This window comes from Xiphophorus maculatus, chromosome 4, assembly GCF_002775205.1.
Source record: "Xiphophorus maculatus strain JP 163 A chromosome 4, X_maculatus-5.0-male, whole genome shotgun sequence".
NCBI lineage: Eukaryota > Metazoa > Chordata > Actinopteri > Cyprinodontiformes > Poeciliidae > Xiphophorus > Xiphophorus maculatus.
Genome location: NC_036446.1, coordinates 18,921,191 through 18,941,907, shown reverse-complemented (window position 1 = coordinate 18,941,907; position 20,717 = coordinate 18,921,191). Strand labels below are relative to the sequence as shown.

At 40.3% G+C, this 20,717-nt stretch overlaps 1 protein-coding gene across 4 annotated transcripts in view; it reads left to right on the top strand.

Moving 5' to 3' along the window:
* sox6 (SRY-box 6) overlaps positions 1–20,717 on the top strand; it is a 138,854-nt gene that overhangs the window by 97,189 nt on the left and 20,948 nt on the right. For 3 of the 4 annotated variants that reach the window (XM_023332188.1, XM_023332190.1, XM_023332186.1), the window contains 5 exons: positions 1,633–1,756; positions 7,520–7,599; positions 15,007–15,156; positions 17,602–17,770; positions 17,869–18,056. In XM_023332188.1, the coding sequence (XP_023187956.1) occupies positions 1,633–1,756; positions 7,520–7,599; positions 15,007–15,156; positions 17,602–17,770; positions 17,869–18,056 (711 nt within the window). The remainder of the gene's footprint in view (positions 1–1,632; positions 1,757–7,519; positions 7,600–15,006; positions 15,157–17,601; positions 17,771–17,868; positions 18,057–20,717) is intronic. The other variant, XM_023332189.1, reaches the window with a different exon arrangement.

The window sequence follows — 20,717 nt, the reverse complement described above, 5'->3', positions numbered from 1 at the left end:
GCTTGGAAACTTGGCTAACCAGTGCCTTTGAAGATTGTTTTCGAAGGATATTTGTCACAGGCTCCTCAAGGCATTTATTTTTCTTCATCGGCAGCAAATTTTGTAGAATTACTTTTCGAAGTATTGCATACTCTTTTTTAACACTTCTTTCTCACAACTTCTGCACTTGCACTTTTTGCAAAAGCTCAGTAGACATAAAATGCCTGTGTTTATTTAGTTTTCAGTCTAGCTTTGCACCTCTGGACAAATCAATAAAGTTGTCTTTAGTGGGTTTGGCTTGCTAGCTGCGAGATAAACTGGGTGCAAGTACTCCCGCAAGAAAGAGTCCACAGGGGGAGAGGGGAGCTGCACAGGCTGACAAAGTGGAGTTCATAGCAGACTTCAGCCAGAACGTGGGACAGGTTGATTTCATGCCCCAATGCAGCGGCAGTAATTGCACCCAGACCGGTTTTATTGCGAGTTGATTTTAAGGGGGATGAATGGGGAAACATTCTGTAAAGTGTTTATTTTGGGGGGATGACCTTTATTAACCTATTTCCCAGGCTGGTTCCCCCGAGGTGATCTGGCTCGCTGCTCGATTAACCCTCGCAAGTCGGGGTAGTCAGTCTGCTCCCTGTCACAATGCTTCAGGAAGCTGAAAATGACAGAAAAATTGGACTCGCAACATGTTGGCCACACACACACCACTTAGGGAAAATGAGCTACTCAACTATCCTTGACACACAAATGAAGACGGTTTTTTGTTATTATATTTCAATTACATTTCTTTGCAACTGGGCTGATGTTGAATCACAATAAGCTAAATGACATCAACTGCTGTTTTTTTAAATCCAAATTTATTTATGTTGCTCCATACATAAAAATGAACGATCCTTAGTCCTGTACAGTGAACATACACTCTTTAAAGAAATTATTAACAACAGGTATTTGTAAAATACACAAAATAAATTTCAAAATATACCTTAAGAATATGCCTGCATAAAAATAAATGTAAACAAAACAGGCTGGATTTTAACAAGTTTTTTTTTTTTTCATTTTTGTAACATGAATTTTATGTGGAATCTTTATTTAGCTGAACTAAGATGAATCCTGCATTCTTGATGGTGTGTAGCTGTGATTGAAGTCTGAGATGTAGCTTGGTCCTTGGCCGTGAAGAGCTTTCTATGTAAGAGAGAGCTGGTACTAGATTTATTTCATTGGTTTGCCTTCTTTTTGAATGATCTTTTGGAATTGTATAAGTGTTTGAGTCCATTGAGAGGAAAGTGTGTGTTTATACTGGTAGCGCTTTCTCTGAAGTGGTGAAGGAATCCTGTTAATAACTGTAGATATGTTTTGTAGCGCCTCTCGTATGACTACTGTACTTTGCTGCTCTCCGTTCTTCATTCCTCCTAGCAATGTGACTTTTCGGGTCCTTTGATGTACTAAGGTGAAATTGCGGCCTGGATTAAGAACAGGCGTAGCTCGGCCAGGTATTGTGCAAGCGCACGAGCGCCGTTGTTGCCACGGAGCCCCTTGTCAGCACATGTTAGGAAGAGCTGTGATCTAGCCTCCCCCTCAGTATGCTCCATGTTTCCATGTGTGCTATGGCTGTGCTTGGGGCCCCTCTCTGATCTCTGCTCCCTATCTGTTCAGCAGGTCCAGGGTCACATGCCTCCGCTCATGATCCCCATCTTTCCACACGACCAACGCACTCTAGCAGCAGCTGCTGCTGCCCAGCAAGGCTTTCTCTTCCCTCCTGGAATGTCTTACAAGCCAGGTATGCTTGTTAATTAAGTCTTCCTTTTTTTTTTTTTTGCTCATATATTTATACCAAGAAATTAATTTTAATCTGAAAGTTTATAGCTAATTTACAACGCAATGCAAAAATATTTATAAATCACATTTGAATGATTTTTTTTTGATAGACACACACAAGGCATTGCATAATTGCAAATTAAAAGAAAATGATATATGCTTTTCAACATTTTTATAACTAAAAATCAGAAAAAATGTGGGGTACATATGCATGTACTTGCTCCCCTGAGTATATAGGCTTAGTGACCCCTTTAAGCACAATTTCAGCTTCAAGTTTTTTGGGGTATGTCTTCCAGTTTTGCACATCTAGAAACTATTTGTTTTGCCCATTTTTCTTTTCCAAACAGCTCAAGCGCTCCCAGATTAGGTAAAGAGCCTGAATGACCATCAGTTCTCTAGTATTTTCAAAGATTGTTGATGCAATGTAGGTCTGGGACATTCGAACACATGCAAATGCTTTGATCCAAAACATTCCTCTGTAGATCTGGTTGTAGATGTAGGACTGTGGTTCTGCTGGACGGCAAACTTCCACCCCAGTGTCAAATCAACTGTAGTCTTTAAGAGCATTTCTTACTGAATTGTCCTGTATTTAGTTTTCCCATCGTCTGTGACCATACTATTTAGGATGAGGATAACCACAGTACCTTCTTCCACATGTTTGTTGTTGCTGCATACATTGTTTTCAGGGTTATAACCTAATCCTGTTTTTTTACCAACTGTCTCCTGTGTCTGTTGATCTTAACAATGCTGTGCAGAAACAAAAGAATGCTGACATGTTGGCAACTTGGGAGTATGTTTTAAGGTGTTAATTGTAATCGCAATGAATACAGGAAATACTTGCCTTTAAAAACACCCAATCATAGAAACACCCTTTTGCAGAATGATGTAATTGTAAAATTCAGTAATTAGTAATCAGGTACTATATTGGTACTATTGATATTTTAAGACCAAATTACCTTCCATGTCAAACTATGTTCCTTGCAAGTAAAGGCATGCCTACTTCTTTCCTTTCTTCTTTTGAATCAAGAAAAAAAATAAGGCACACTTCTTTTGAAAATAAAAAGGCTTTTTATTGCTGGTATATCTTAAACACCTGCAAGTCACACTAAAAAATAAACTTGTTACACAGCATTTAATTTTTTTATTCAAAATACATTAACAACAAATAACTTCTTATTAATTTGTCTTCACCTCAACACATGCTAGTAGAGTGAGATAATAATGAGGAGCTATATATGTAAACAAAAACATTTTTGTTGTAAAAAATCAACAGGAAAAAAGAACCAATCATTAGTCAGGTTCAAAACAGAGCATTAAAAGGTGTGGTAGAGCAGGTAATGAATTAACTATAGCAAGCCTGCATGAAACGAAAGTCAGCTATTTTGGAACTATGGAGCCATGACAGCTAAAAACAAAGTGCCTGAGGGGAGTCTTTCACCACTTTGCTTTTCGTAATACATTTGACACCGAAAATGTTTTAGCTCAAATAACAAGAGCTATTTGGGAATCATGGTCAGGGGTCACAATGTGTAAGTTTGCTGCATAATTCATGAGTTCATGATGAAATAGCAAAGAGGGTCAGAAAACGTTTTTAGTCAAAGGGCCTTTTCTTTCACGACTTTATTATTTCCACATGGCAGACAATGTTATCACCAACCATCTGCAGGGTGTACAGGGTGCTGCTGTGCTCATTCTCTATGAAGTGGACTATAAGGTGCTCTAATCTGATGTTATCATTATGAGACAGCTCACAGGGGCAGCCCGTTATGGCTCCCCTAACCCTGTGGTGCTATCATAGTGAAAGAGTCATTCTGGCACCATGGAAGAAGGTCATCACATCCTGCACTAGCTGTGCTCAACAGCCTGATGTTGCATGGTGGACAAGCACAGTCATAAAGGCGCCAAGTCATCTTTTAAACAAATAGATGCCAATTGGACTTTTTCAGTCTATTTTCACTGACATGGCGGCACTTGGCCTCTAGCAGTCCTGCAGAACAGGACTTTTCTCGCCTATTTTTTCTCATGGACATCCCTATGAGTTGTAACTTGCTATTCTATGTTGTAACTTGTCACATTTAAACTTATGCTGGATCTCTTTTAATTTATCATTAGATTTTTTTTAAATACTGCAGCAGTTGCGGTTTCTGAAAAGGGGATTATGGCCCTTTGCCCAGGGTGCGACAGTTTGATTACTTTACTACCAGTAAAGTAATCAAAATTAAACAACAAAAAATGTTGTTGCTTTGCTTAGTTGCTTTGCATGTCAGTCAAAGAGGTGTGGGGTACTAATCTGTTTTTTCTAAGAGTAGGCATTGTGAAAACAAATACACACCAGTTTGTTAAATATGCTGGAGTATCTAGTACAAGTTTTTGTATCAGCGCTGAATGAGGGGCATTTTACATTTTTTCTAAAAGCCTGGATTCAAATTCATACGGCATGACGAAAAACACATTCTGTAAAAGACAGCACGAAATTCATTCGAACTTTATTCTTTGTGTGAAGATAAAATATACTTTTCTCTGCTTTTTAAGCATCAACACAAGCCTGTGACAAGCATAATAACTGCAATATGAACAGATGAAACCAGAGCCAAATATGTTTAAAACAATTCTTCAAAACTTCTTCTGGCTTTGCAAGACCTTAGGAGAAGCAAAGTTTCCAAAAAAAAGTTAAATAATTAAAATACATCTGAGGACATAGAGGGAAGAGCTCACCCAGCAAGACATCCATGCTAGAATTGCCAAAATATTGCAGTATGGCTTTCATTTTTTTACAGCTTACAATACAAATTGAGTTAGAAAAAGTTACGTTGTAAAATTGCTAGAAAAGACATTGAAAACCCAAGTGTAGAAATCCTTATACTGTTTTTCTACAAAGTGATTTATCAATTTGAAGTTAATGTTAGTGGAACCAAAGGTATCATGTTTCAGGGTTTGAGTCCTCCAGCTGAGTGTTTCCCAACCCTGGTCCTCAAGACACACTGCCCCGCATGTTTTAGTTGTTTCCCCATTTCAACACACCTAATTTCAATTGATGGTTGATTAACAGGCGGCTTTTACTAAACTGCAATCATCTGAATCAGGTTTGTTAAAGCAGAGAAAACATGCAGGGTAGTGTGCGTTGGGAAACGCTGTTCTAGCCTATTCTTCATGACTTGATTTGACCCTAAGAAAGGCTTCAGCCTCATCTGTCAGGTCTCAGCAGATCTATGACTTATGTTTTATGGCAGCACTTGAACCTAGAAATATAGCAATGGCGTCACCTGATCTACTCCCCCACTCTTCCACCGTGGCATTTATAACCCAGAATCTGTACATGAAAACATCCATGTACATTTTAGAGAAGAAAAAAAATCAGTTTTTAATATAATTTCTTTACTTTGTGACGCCAAGCTGTAGTCTGGTTCCTCTGCACAGACAGTTTGTACCCAAAAACCCAGACCTTGTAACACCAGACCCCCATGGCAGTCAAAAGGTGGCACATGACCCTTCCCAGGTTTCACATGACATCGAGAGACACCCAGCCATTTATTATCCCCCAATCCTACGTCACAGTCTGCAGAGAGCAAATGAGACAGAGAGAAAGCAATACTAAAAAGAGGAGGTGTGGAAATAACTACAGTCCACCCCCCTGTACATCTAACCTGGCACCATTTGAAACCACTTCTGTGTGTGATTTTATTTGGCACTAAATGGGGATTGAATTTCCATGGCCTGTATCACATTGTGCAGTGCTGTACAAGATTGCAGAGAGAGGCAGGCGGACGAGGGCAAAGTGAAAGAGAAGGTACATACATTTACCTTGTCTGTGGCTTAATGGCTCCATATGTTTGTGAGGAGAAGTGACAGGCAGAAGTGGGGTTTGAGCGAAGGCCAACAAACCCCTCCCCACTCCCACTGTGCACCCCACCGCCTCCTCTCCCTCAGACACATGCCTCAAACCAACCTTTCCTGTATGATTGCTGTGCTGTGTCAGTAGACATGTTCTGTCCACTTCAACACTCTAGATCGAGTGTGTAAAAGTCTCAATATTGTTAACGATTTCACTTCTACTGAAGTTGTTTTCAAATAGCTGTCTGAAAAATGTTTTCATGGCAGGCCAATGGTAATAAAAGGAAGCACAGTTTCCCTTGTTGCTTGATCATAGTGATAAGTGAGACAAGAGCGTGTTTGAGTTTCTTTTCTTCATCCTTGTTGTTGGGACACTATACACTTGTTCCAACCAGTTTGCATACACATGCTTTCACTATGCTGCCAAAGAAATCAGTCAGAAACAAACAATGTGTTGAACAATAGCCAGCTGTAAGTGTACAGCTGTGGGAACTGCCTGAGAGAACATGCCTTGTGTTTTTACAAACCGACTAACAGAAATCCAGGGAAAATATGTTACAGTGCCTGCAGAAGTGTTCTGACTCCTTGAACCTTTCCACAAATGACAACCTCAAACTTTAATGTGTTTTATCAGGATTTTATGTAGCAGAATTAAAATTATACATATACTTTTTGTAAATATAAATCTCCATACACTTATATACTTATACTTATATATATATATATATATATATATATATACTGTATATATATATCCCACCTTTACATTGATACCCCTAAATAAATCCATTGCAAACAATTGCCTGCAGAAATCAGCTGTTTAGAAAAACTCCAGCTTTGTGTAATTTAATCTCAGTAGGTCTCCAGCTGTTCAGTGAAGCCCTCAGTAGTTTGTTGGTGAACAAGCAGCACTATGAAGACCAAGAGACAAAAAGGACAGGACAGGGAGAAAGTCGTGGGGGAGTTTAAAGCAGGATAAGATTATAAAACAATACCTGGAGCTTTGAAGGTCTTTGAATAATGCCAAGTTATTTTTGTCATTGTTGAAATGAAGCCATTTGAAGTCATGTTTGCAGTTTCCCACAAACATTCAACATGTGAACGAGGGTCCTCTGCTCAGATGAGACCAAAATGTAACTCTTTGGTTGACATGCAAAAAGCTATGTTTGGTCTAAAACTAATACGACACAATTTCTGGAACATTTCGTCCGCTGGGATGAAACACTGTGGTGGTAGCACGGAGCTATGGAGTTACTCAGCAGGGACATGGAAGTTGGTTAAAGCTGATGTGAGGGCTGGATGAATGTTAATGCAAGGAAATCTTGGCGGTAAAAAAAACAACCTTTGTTCAAATGAATGTTTTAGATCAAAGCATATTCATATGTTAGAATGACCCAGTCAACGTTCAGGTCTACATCTAAAAGAAAATCTATGGCAAGAATGGTTTTCAATAAAAGAGAGTTAAAACACAAGGCTCAGATTCTGTGCATAGTATAAAAATGCAGGTCTTGATGCACTCAGGTTCAATTGGTTCAATATATATGTTTTCATGATACTCACTTAAACAAATCAACAACCCCCCCCCCCCCCCCTCCAAGAAAATACTCTAACAAAATGTATGCAGAATTTTCAAGGTGTTTTCCATGATGAAAAGTGTGCAGGAAGAGAATGGTGTCTAACGTTCCTCAATAATCCCACTAAAGTCAAACCAACCTTAGGCTTTTGTTAATGCAGATGTTTTGGCTTGAAGCCGAGGGCGCATTGCAATGTACCACATTACTGTGGCAGGAGCAGCAAAGTGTCCACAATCCCTGTTGGCACTTGCCTGGAGCTGTGGGCCCGGCTCATTGTCTGAACCTGCATGCATTGTTGTCTCTCTCTCCCTCTCTGACAGGTGATAACTACCCAGTGCAGTTCATTCCATCCACGATGGCAGCTGCAGCAGCGTCAGGACTCAGCCCCCTCCAGCTCCAGGTATGTGCAGTCCTATGACAAAGAATGCTTGGGACGCCCGCCAAGCTCAGGGCAGAAAGGATGGCTAAGCAGCTGTGAGCCAAGTAATGAGCTGCACACTAAATAATCCTGGAGACCCCCCTGGCTCGCACCCGCTTATCACCTTACATATGTAATTTATACCCATTTTAAAGAAGATTTATCCCCACTTGTTCTGCCAGACAGAGGAGTTAGAAAGATAATAGTTATTAGAGAGAATGAGAATCACTTTGGTTACTTGAATCCTCTGCCAGTAAATTTATCAAAGGACAATTGCCTGTGAGAAAAAAAAAAAACCTTCTCATTGCTTTTGTCTAACAGTCAGTGCAATATTCGATTTAGCTGTGTGAGGAGAATAAAGCATATATGAAAATCAATTTAAATATGAGTATGAGAAAGAAATAACCTGTTACAAATTATCCTCAGAGGGGCTGAGCAGAGGTTTGAGACTGTTGAGATCTGTCCCACAGCCCTAGGAGCTGCTCCAGGAATCTTCTCACGCAGCATTTAAAAGAGCTGAACCCAGGTCAGGGCTTAACCCCAGGGCATAATTCTTAATATATATAATAATATGAATTCTTCTTTTACAGTCGTTCGTAGTATTATTACAAAATAAGCAGAGAAACTATAGGGTATTTCAGTCTGCACGTCATGTTTTTTTGGTTTTACATTGATTTATTGTTCTGGTTAACATTAAGTTTTTCATGGTTTTTCTCTGGATGGTTAGGTTATGACTTTATTGTTGTCATTTCATGTTGTGCATTCCTATTCTAGTCATATTAGGTTGCCTTAACTATTTCCTTTTCTCTTTATTGTTTTGCATATGTTGAGGTGAAGTTGTCTATTATCGCACTTCCCTGAGTCAGCAGGTATTTAAATATATATAGTTATCTTAATGTACCCTGCTAAATACACTCCACTGTTTTCTGTTTACTTGTTGATTTTTTTTTTTTTTTTTTGTGCCCAGTAGCATGTAATTACTTAGGGAGGTTTAAAGACTTCCTCATCTACTTTGAGAGAACAAACCTAATCTTAGTTTCTGGATTGGTGATAATGATTGTCTTCCTAAGACTTTTTAAGCATTTATTTGCATAAAAATATAAGAGAAGATATGGGGATCTGATTGACAAAATATGTATTTAAGTGGTTTTTGGGGTTCCCTAATTGTTGGGTTCTCTTGCAGATCTGAGTAATTGTAGATCTCTTTCTGTGCAAATTTGACTTCAGTAAATTTCTCTGGAAACAAAAGAAGGAAGCGAGAAATTAAAGAGCATCTTTTCTATGATGTGGTTAAGTGTCCACTGAGGCAGAGTTGACATGGAGTTTTTCACTGTTGCAACCTGTGATGCTCGACGGCAATGCAAAGAATGTAAAGACTGAATAGAAGAGCCTAACAATAAAAGGTTGAAACGACGTGGTGTTTGTCCTTCTGAGGCCACCGCTATCAATGCTAACGAGCCTTGGCAAGTTCTAACAATGCATGCAGCCTGCTCTGAAGAGCCATGTGTCATTATGCAGCCACAGGGAGAGCTGTCGGAAGGATGGAAGGTTCTGAATGAGTCTGCTCATGTAAAAAGTAAAAGATTAAGCCTGCTTAGGAGAAAGTGTTTCTGCAGTGAATGAGTTGGTGTAGCATGGTGAAGTTCACAGGAAGGGAGTGTCAGTTAAGATAGACAAACACAAGTCTATTTATAGGGGCGTGTTAGGTCAGATGAGACAGACATATATCTGAGGTCGGGCAGAGAAGGGCAGACGGGTCTAGAGAGTCATTAATTCTGATTATGTGTTTAACCCTGGGAATGGGCAAAAACAGTGCCTCCAAGACCATGACTTGGCTGACCTTTACAGAACACAGTAAACAAAAAAGAGGTGCATTTTTCATTAATTGAACTCTGTCAGCCCGTCACATATTCCATCCTGCTGTCTGCTATTTACTCTGCGGAGATTCCCCCTCAAAACAGTGAGGCAAGTCAAACATGCCCTTTAATACATTGCTGAGATCAACAAACCACGTGACTGCCACCACTTCCTCTACAAAGCACCAGGGGACTTGCTATGATTAAAAACACCATATCAACCCAGACATGAAATTAAGTGAGAGTTGTTTTCTCCCTGCTAGACCTATAATAGCACCATCTCCTTTTTTTTTTTTTAGAAACAAACTTGTTAAAAGTTTCCTAAAATGGGAAAGGAAGTCATAAAAAAGTTGCTGATTTTTAAATAGAAACCAAATAACTTCATAAAATAACTCAGAGAACATGTTGGAAATTAAAGGACCTCTTTGAATACATTATATCCTGTGCTCTAAAGCAGTTTGCTACCGCTGAATATTTCATCAAATGCTGCAAAACTATGATTTAGATGTGCTGATTTAATTCTTTGCATTCCATTTTATGCATAAGGCACTTTTTCACATTAACCACCGGAGCAAAGGATTACTTCATTTTCAACTCCAAAGCCATTGTTTATCTTCCCTATATTCTTACACACTAACAGAAACAATATCCCACTCACATACGGCTGAATAAGCAGCTCCCACTAATTAAAATATCTTCTCCTGTCACCTGTCAAGCAAGGTATAATTTTCACCAATTTACTCAGTTTAGATTGTGCAATATATGAACCTTTAAACATTATCTTATTGGTGGAATTAATTCCCACAATGTTATGGAGGTAATGCGATCAGCCATCCGGCCAGACAAGGCTGACCGCTCCGTCAGTCTTAATGTTTGCCGCACAGGCTCTTCACAATCTCCTATGTCATAACAGTCTGGGTTCCTCCTCCGGTTCCTTGCCTTCTTCTCGCAAAGAAAAGAGTAAAATAACGTTGAGGTAACAAAGGCTTAGAGCTGATGGATGTAAATGAATCTTCCATGGCGCGTTTGAGTGTTGGGAGGCTGTAATTTGCTTGTCAATACAAGGTGGTAGCATCACTCCGGCGGCTGACAGTCGGCGAGTGGCTGTCACCAGGCGCTGCTGTACCGCGGGGCAATTTCACTCAATGCTTTCCTGACAGATTGGCTCTGGTCCGCAACTCACAGGAGAGAAGGCGGGTAAACTATCCCAGCGCGACATGCCCCTCTTCATTAGTGCCCACACAGAGCCAGGATGAGCCCGGGACCAGCAGGAAACAATAGCTCCATGCTCGCCTGTCCTTCATTGATTACAGCTGACATGCCTCACCTAAAAGAGGAAATTGTGCTCGGATTGTGCCCCACCAATCTGTCGGGACACCTTCTATATTCAATTCAGCAAGGAGACAAGAAGGGGATTTTCCTAACTCTACAAAAGAATTTTCTGTCTGGGACAGCATTTAATTTGCTGTTTGTACACTATCCCTCGCATCAGTTACCAAGTGAAAAACTATTTACTCTGAGAGAATGTGAACCTAATACATCAACCATCTTTTTAACAGAACAAATGAACAGTGGGACAACCTTCAACGCAGCTCTGTTTTGTATCACAGAAATCAGACATTTGAGTACTAGCCATTTAGAAGTTAAAGTATCATTGGATAAAGCAGAACATCTGGGTTCCCTGTATGTAGTATCACTCTTGGACTAAATAAATAGAGAGAAAGCTTCTGCTATCACTCAGTCAGGCTCCAATTTTCTCTCTCTTGCTTTCTTAGTTTCTGTATTGCTTTTCCAGTTTCCAATCCGCAGCTGAAACTACCTCTAAGTGTTTTAGTTTGTGGATTTCTCTCTGTCAATTACCATCACCCTTTTCTTTTTTCATTATTCTGCGTTTCCTCTCCTGAATTGTCCAAACTCGTGATATCCTCCTGCTTTACAGTACTTGAAATCGAGCTGCTTGAGATAAGACATAGAGGAACATTTACTGTGGCACCTCTCTTACAGGCCCATGATAAAGCTGAGCCCGTCCTCAGCCCTGTGCTGCCACCGTAAAAATGAAAAGCAGCCCATACGCTTAACAACAAACCAGGACCACATCTCGAGCAGACAGACACATCTGAAGGAGTACTCACAGGCTTAGACGACTGCAGCGATAAGAAAGAGTGTTACACAGTCAGGGACAAACAGGAAGAAAGTGGGAGAGCAGCAAACCGCACATTATCTTTTGTTTGGATGTAAATGCCTGTGTGGTACAGATGTGGAGAAATGCTTCTATCATTAACAACTGAAGCACTTTTGACTTTGAGAGAGAGGAAGAGAGGAGGAGGGAAGAAAAGAGAGGCATACTGTAGAGAGCAGCTGTTTCTGTGTTTATGAGCAAAGAAGTCGAGTCTTTGAAGGTAACCCAGAGCAGAGCAGCAGAGCTAGAGTGAGTGGAAGGCTGGCTAATAGGACAGCAAGGTGAGCAGCTGGATTGAGGCAGCGGTGAACAGAGGGACAGATGGACAGATAGAGTTGATAATGCAGTGAGCAGCAGTGAATGGGAGGGCTGGCTCCAGGGGGCACAGGCCTTGAAGTAACCACATTCATAAAACGATATTGTGTGTGCGTGTGCATGTGTGTGTGTCTATATTGAAGAGAAACTTACAGAAAAGTGTTTATACATATATAGTTGTAGGATAGAGAGACAGAGGAAGACCAGGAGGAGGAAGGAGGGTCAGATTGGAGCAGGTTGGGTGCCAGCAGATGAAACAGATGTTGAGCCATACTGGAAAGCATCGGCACAGTGCACCAGGATGCCTTCCTCCACTCCCGACATCTGGGCCTAGCCTGGGTCAGCCTGCGTGGTCGCCCTGGGCAATGAGCCTGTACAAGCCTTGTGGCAAACGGAGCTGGCGCTGCGCTGCCTTTTAAATGGTTTGGTGCACTGAAGCACAGTTAATGCCCTCATATCCAGTCTAGTGCTCAGTGCCCAGGCTAAACAGAGGTGATTGAGACACTTACACGCAAACTGTCACACAAAGACGTTAAGAATGTGCTGCAAATAAATTGTGCTTAATCTACCTCAAGTAAAATATGCTTTTGAGTTTTGCATGTTCAATGTGTGACTTTGTTGCCAACATGAAAGATGCAACTACATTTTCTTTGTGTACTTCAGAGAAGCGATAGGAGATTTGCATTTTAATCTAAAGCGTTATTTCAACATGTTGGACAAAAATTGGTCATTGTTAATCACAAGCTATGCACCTAAGATGTCTAACATCATCAGCAGAGTGCACAGTCTGAGTTTAACATTGCAAGCAGATAACTGAAAATCTCCGTTTAACCTCTGCTGCCTCCACAGGGCTTGTTTTTAATTATCCGAGGCTAACATGCTGACCTTGGGTGTGTTAGCACACACTTTAAATCTATGGCCCCTGAGATCTGCCACGTTCTGCAGGAAAATGGGCAATGATGGGGTCAAAATTGAGTCCCTAGGTCTTATGTTTGTTTACAATTTCTAAAGTGCTAAATTACAAAACATAAAAAAGGGAAAATGTATTGAAAGAAAAGTAATAGAGAGCAGTCAGAACATTGATCTCAGTTCAAACATTAATAATATGAAACTTTTTCTGCCCCAATTGGAAGTAAATATCAAACGGGGTAACAATAAATCAAAGAAAGTCAGCTAAGGGATGCAGACATATGTCTTCAGTCTTCAGAGATGCTTTGTCACACTTAACAAATGGTTTTGGTTGTTACTCAAGCTTGGTCTTCATGTGATTTCTTAACTTGTGTGAGAAGGTCTGAAAGAAACCATTTTATCTCTGAAAAAAAGCATTTGTTTTCCTTGATTATATTTATTATTCGTTCGATTTCAGAATATTCCTAATCACAAAGGGAGCCTGTGCCTCTTTCACAGTGACACTGACCTGCTAATCAATGCCAGTTTCCTGACTGTGTGGTATTTGAGGCAAAGTTGAATTAAGCTCCCTTTCCGGGACAATAAAGTTCTTCCCATTCAAGGTCGGGTTATGCCCAGCATAAGGCCCATTGGCAAACATCTGTCAAGCAGACATCTGCTAAGATTTCCACATAGCCTGGAGTGACAATCACTGAATGAAAACCCTAAGTTTTTCCTTTTCCAGAAAAAGATTCTTCACTTTTTGCCTCCCCTTGACACACAAAATTCCTCTATCGCCAAGTCTCGTCTGGATGGGAAGAAATTGGGGTTAGGTCGACTTCTGTGTCTCCCATCCTGGACAAAAGGCTGTTTGTCAGAGAGGTGGAGGCAGCACTATCATTGTGGGAACATAATCAGGCTGTCATTTCCGCTGCCCATGTGCTGTTGTTATCCCTAGGTCCCCTCGAAGAATGGGCCTTTTGTGTATGGGTGGGAGTGATAAAGTTTCTCAGAAGAGCACATATGAGTTTATACCATAAGATATTTACATTGACTTCATGCTTTATATTGCTTTCCTCTTCATTCAAACCAGTAAAGGTGAGGACAGCGGGGGCAAGGTGGTCTCTTGTTTTTTTTACACTGTTTGTATAACTGCAGCAGATCAAAACAGAAAATGAGATAACGTTTATTAACTGGCACTGACGGAACAAGTTGAACATTTTACCTAGACTGAGGAGAACAAGCATGGTGAGCCGGTTAAGGAACCCCGCCTGTTCAAAGTGAGATCTAATGCAAGGATCTGAAGGAACATATTTTTTGAGACAGTAGCTCTTTGTGTCAGACTTGTGCCAGTTGCCCCAAGATACATCTCAAGTCCAATCATTGCAAGCATCATGTGATGGAAAGTCTAAGCACTGTCAAATTATACCATTCTTTGTGCAAAGAAAATTATGCATCCACTTTTGTCGTGTTTTATTAAGGGGTTTTCTATTTTTGAATGGTTAATAAACACAAACACAACTTAACTGCAAGGCATTACATGGTGTAGTTACAGATTCCAGAGTCGAGTAATCATCCCAGCGATGTACATGTAAGCTGAGTTTTCAGGGTCAAAAATTATTCCCAACCGATGTTAGTAATGTAATTTTGATTATATTAGTCCTCTTTGTGCAGGTTCCAAATGCTTACAATGTGTCTAATATATTCTGTGATGGCAACAGCTGAAGGTGCTTGTGGGATGAGGGGGGTTGTCCCTGATGGCTGGGCAGAGACAAATCACAAGCCAGAAACTTCAATAGTAAGCTGCGTAGGTCTCTGTGCTAACACACTTGCATCCAAGCAGCAAACTTTTCTCTGTGATGAGTGGAAAATAGGGGCTCCAAGTGTTTTGAGTGGAAGCCATCTCTGTATGGTTTTTAAGACTGCTGTCTCTCTCTGGGTTCAGCCTTTGAAATACAGTTAAGACCTTTGAAGAGGGTTCAATGCCAGCCTCATGGAAAGGGAGGAAAGACGTAGAAGAAAGAGAAGTGGGGTGGAGGGATGAAGGCAGACACAGAGGCAGAGAGGGAGAGGAAAAGAGAGAATATAAAACTTTGAATGTATGCTGGATTTGGATGTGAACGCCTTGCTGGTTTCTCCACCTCCCTACAGCAACTGTACGCCGCCCAGCTTGCCAGCATGCAGGTGTCTCCTGGAGCCAAGATGCCTCCTCTACCACAACCCCTCAACACTAGTGGGCCCATCTCTCCATCATCTCTGAAGAATGACAAAAGTTCTTCAAGCCCCATCACTCAAGTAAAGGTACAGCCCACAGTTTCTTTAACCAACTCACCAACCAGACTAGACCTCATGTGATACTTGACATAGCCTGACCCAGATGTTATTGTCTTAATAAACTAGCTGCTACAATAGTCAGTGCTTGAACATTAAAACCAACTGGTTGCAAGCCGGGCTACCGTGGGGCCATCAATCTGAGGAGCTTTAACAAGGCTCCCTCTCTTGTAACCAGAACTTTGTGGATGTGGTTGCTATAGTGGTGGCAACTCCAAGTCAGTAATTTTTGGAACACATGTTATTCCATAGAGTCAGGTCCTTTTTATAAGCTAAAGTGGAATAAACCCATTACACAAGCGCATAACAACTGTAGACAAAAGCACAGCAACAAGTGAGATCAGCAACCTTTATATTTTTCTTCTCCCTGCAAATAAACCAAATGCAGGATGTGTGTTCTGCTTCTGTATGGTATGACTTGACTCAGCCTTCATGCAAAGAAAAGGACACATTCATCATTCTTGCTCACTAAGACCATAATCAGAAACATATGCCCATTTGAAGTAGTTTAGCTTAATAATATCACAATGGAGAAGCACCATAAATCATGGTGGGAAACCACTTGAGCTTTTCTTTCATTTGCACTAAAAGACACACACACATACCCATTCAGGTCCCCTCCCTTTTTGGTTTGCCATTTAACTTTATTTAGCTGTAATTTGTTTAATTCTCACTTCATCAGACCAGATTGATGTTTATACATCCAGTCTTAACACGACCACATTAACATTTCGATTTGAGGTGTATATAGTTAGGGTTAAAATGACTTAAAATAATTATTAAACATGTTTTGGCATCCTTCCTTCTCTCTCCACACTCCAGTGGAATCACATTGCCTTCAGTTTTGTTTGTATGTTTTCAACTTCACTGCTTTACAAACTCTTTCTGGCACTGTAATAACACGGCCCCAGGACACTGTGCTTCAACCATATGTTTTCACAAGAAGACACTTGGGCTCTTAAAAAAACAGAACATGACAACTTAAGTCTTCATTTGAAATCATACTGTGCTGTGAATGAAGAAATATTTATTCTATGCAATCCACCGGTACATTACAATTCTGGACTGAAATCCGAAATCACCCATAAATTGATTAATGGAATTCAAAATTTAGTGTTAAAATTAGTGGTAAAATAAACTTGTACTTATTCACCCTTATTGGTGCCAATTTCAGTTGATTAAACTCTATTAATTATTACTCTGACTGTGCATATGGACAAGTATGGGCAAGTAGTGGGCCTCATTAAAGGGTGGCTAAAAGAAACAGACCTCTATGTTACCGTGTATTTATACTCCTTGGATACATCAAGTAAAGGATTACTAATCAAAATTTCCTCAACAGCGATCAACTTGCAGAACTAAACTGCATTAATCAAATTAATGAGGGTTCAGTTGAGCAGCGAGACACAGAGGGGTGATTGACAGCACTAAGACTCTCCTCCTAGTTCTGATTGGTTGTTACCAGATATCACTGGGAGCACTGAAAAAAGGCAGAAGAGCTAGATTTCTTTTTCACACACTGTCTCATACCATGTATTTGCTGATAGTTTCAATAAATATGTAAAAAAATATATATATATAAGTTACATACTGCAGCTTTAAATGTTGAGGGTTCTCAACATTTAATGCTTATTCTTGCTTGACGTCAATGTGCCTAACATCCTGTTTCCTTACTAAATAAGTCAAAATAGTAACCAACATATAAAGTATTTTATAAATATGTTAAATAAGTTATAAAGGCTGGCTCCCCTTGGTAAATAACTTTCAGTTGGCTCAAATTTACTACATGGAAAGTCCTGCTCTTCATATTGCATTTGTAACAGGTCTAAAAAGCCACAACCAGTGAAGCAGTACAAAACAAATACATCCTCCTTTAACTTCATTTAAAAGCCAGATTGCACTTTATATTTTTTAGAACTGGGCATATCAAAGCGTACGATAAAAACCAAGTATGCACAAATGAGGAATGAAATTAGAAAACAAGTTAATGAAGTAGATAATGTAAGTCGACATCTGATGAATGGAACAGCTGTCTTTGATCATTGGCACCGCTGTTATCTGGTCATTATTTATTCTTCGAACCAGAGTGCAGACACAGAGAGCGGGGAGGAGGAGAGGCAGAACAGATGAAGATGTATAGAGAGACAGAATCTGCTTTAATTAGTGTGAACAAAGGCGCCGGACGACTGTGAGGAAGATCGCAGAGGAGAAAAAGAGGAGAGGAAAGGGATGAGGGAAGAAACACAAAAAGAAGGAGGCATCAGAAAGGAGTTGTTGGTCAGGATAGATTCTGTAATTAACCAGAAACAGAGGAGAAGAAGCATGCAGTCTGGGAATCCAGAGCTCCTCCAAGAAGGGGAGGGAGGAGCCCATTCACATCTGTCTTCTTTCATGCTCCTATCTCTACTGCCGTAGGAGGAGGGAACACAGCCCCTCAACCTGTCTGCTCGGCCAAAGACGACAGAAATGGTCAAATCTCCGACATCCCCAACATCAAACCTGTTCCCAGGCAGTAAAAGCAGCCCTAACAGTTTCATTGGCAAAGGCGGGATCCCCAGCCCGCTTGGAGGAGGCCTCGGCCGGGGTTTGTCTTTCAAAATCATTCCACAGTTGCTCACATTTAATTGTTGAAACTGCAGTTTTTATGTTGCAGTGAACTAATTGTTCTGTCTCTCGGCATAGACATTCTGTCCACTCTAAACTCCACCGCATTGTTTGGGGACCAGGACACAGTGATGAAGGCGATCCAGGAGGCTCGGAAGATGAGGGAGCAGATCCAGAGGGAGCAGCTGCAACATCACCAGCAGGGCATAGACGCAAAGCTGTCTGCCCTCAGCTCAGTGGGCCTCAACCACTGTAGAGTTGATAAGGTCAGAATCAACATCATGTAGTCCATTTTGTCCCTGGTTTAGGCCTTATCCAGAACAGTTTTTCATTATATAGCAAGAAATAAGGAGCTGTCTGGCAAAAAATAAGTGGAAAAAACAGAAACTACTGAAGAAACTGGAACATTTTTAGACAGCAGTAATTCTTAAGTCTAATCCTTTCCTTTAATCAACATCCAGGATGGTCGTATTGATAAGAACTGGCAGAGACTAGTTGCACATGTGTATTTACTCAAATTAGCCTAACACTGTGTGCATGCTCAGAGGCTTCTGTGTTGTTGATGTTGGTGTGAGGGCCGTGACAGGCCATGGCAGTGCCCGGTGTGGGTTAAGAAAACTCTGAAGTCTTTGCCCAATTAAAGCCGACTTGCAGCCCTCTCTGTCCCTTGACACGGGATGGGGCTGCTTTGTACCAGGAGCACACACTCCCAGGGATTCCCTTTAAAAATATCTTCAATCGATGAGTCAATCAAGGAAAGAAAAAAGCTGTCCTCTTCTCTTCAGCTTGATGCCATGTTGCCAGTTGGCTGTGAGGAGCAGGCAGAAACTGGGAGCGATGCTCATTAATATTTCAGCACCTGACACTTTCAACCAACACCCTCAACTGGGTCAATGTATATGTAAAAAAGTCTATGAATATCTATTTTGATTTCCTCCTAATTTCGTGTTTGGAAGAAATTACTGCCTTTGCAGGTGGCAATCAACTATGTTCTTACTGAAGTGCAGTAGATAAATTGAAACGACAGAGATGAAACCTCTCTCTGGTATTTATACTCCCTGGCCACAAAAGGAGTTTACAATAAGAAATCAATCCATTAACTCACTTTGGCTCAAAGAAACAGCTTTATCAAATAGGATTAAATTTTGTTATCCAAGCAAACTTTTGAAAAAAAAAACGGCTTCCTATTTTATTATTTTTTAAACAGGGATGTCTTTAACAGAAAGCCTTTTATGCTATTGTGCAAGTCCCCTTTTTCCAGATTCAGCTGCAGGAGTTGGTACAGCTGCCTTTCTTTCTCACAATAAAGGTGTGCCTGTGGTCAAAAAAGCAGTAAAATCAGCCATGACATGACAGCATTAACTAAACAATGTCTTTTTTTCACAAGCAACACACTGACAAGTTCATTGTCCTCAGTAAGTAGAGCTTAACAGCCTTTACAAAAACAAGAACTTCCCATTTATACTTCTTAGAGACTTCTCAGGTGTTTTATCTGAATTCTTGACTGAACCTGTTCTAAAGACAATGTTAAAATAGTTGTTTGAAGAATTGCTGTGGGTTTTGGTGTGTATGTGTTTGCGGAAAATTAAGATTAAATACTTACAGCACAAAAGAAATCAGCAGATAATTAGCAAATTTGAAGTCATTTTGATGTTTCAAAAAAAAAATTTTTTGCCAAGATCTACTTAAGACAAAGCAGCAAAGGTAATGTTTATGCACTTAAATTCATAAAAAGAAACATGGTAGCTGTCATGCCACAGAGTTTTACTCAGGTTCTGTAGCATATCATGTGCAGTCTGAAAGATGGTGATAATGCACTGGTTCATTGTTCATGTGTCCAAAGTGGAAGAAGAACAAAATGACTTTTGAATTCTTTGCTGTAACAAAGGTCATTTTAACCACTAGTTCATCTCCATCATCTCAAACAAATCTGCCAAGTCTTCTCTTAACAAATATTTTTTTTCATTCATACAACTGCTGCTCACTGGATACTTTCGTTTTTTCAGACCATTCTCTTTAAACCCGAGAAATGGTTGTTAAAAACAACCACGAACATTTTAGCAAATTGTTTTTACCATGTCAGGATGTCTAGTTGCATCGAGCTTTGCTCCACAGGTGTAAAAGTTTTTTTCACCAACACATTATCTGTTGTGGACAAGCAGCTACCCCATACCCAAACTCATGAAAAACTTTCTTCATTGTCCATTACTTAGCAAGGCATTGTCATATATTAGTTCTAATGATATGGTTTCAGACAGGACAGTCTGGTGGAGATAAGCTCTATTAAGTCAGCAAAAAGAATTGCCCCCATAATCTTCATCCTTTGGCTGCAAATAAAGGACAGTAAGTTATAATTCAGCTCTTAAATGAGAGCGGCGAGAGAGTCTTTTGCTGATGCAACAAGCCAACAGAAAGGCTCAGATGGTTCAGATAAAAGCTTTCACTTTTAGTCAGTTTCAGAATATTAATATTTTAAGGAAGCTCCTCACCTGACATAAATATGGCGTGGTCTTTAATAGTCCCCCTTTCAGTCTCTTGTTTGGAAGTTTATCATAGTGAGAGCTTACATGAAGAAGATTCTGGAAGGTAACATAAATGGGATTAAGGAGAGGTTAAGATCATTCAGTGTGGCTGTTAGAGGGGGATATTAAATATTGATTTATCCGGCTGTAATGACCAGGCAGAGGAGTGGGTCTAAGTGCTGCTTACAGATAGATCAATTCATCTTTTCATACATAGTGTATTTGAACAGTACAATGCATTCCTCCCTGGCCTTCATCTCTTCTTCCTTCCCTTTCTTCCCTCTGACCTAGGAGAAAGTGGGATAGATCGGACTTTGTTCAGCAGTATATGAGCCTTTAACCTGAGGACATGTAAAATATTCATGCATTACAAGAGCGGGTTTACGTGGTTGTCTTTTTATTTGT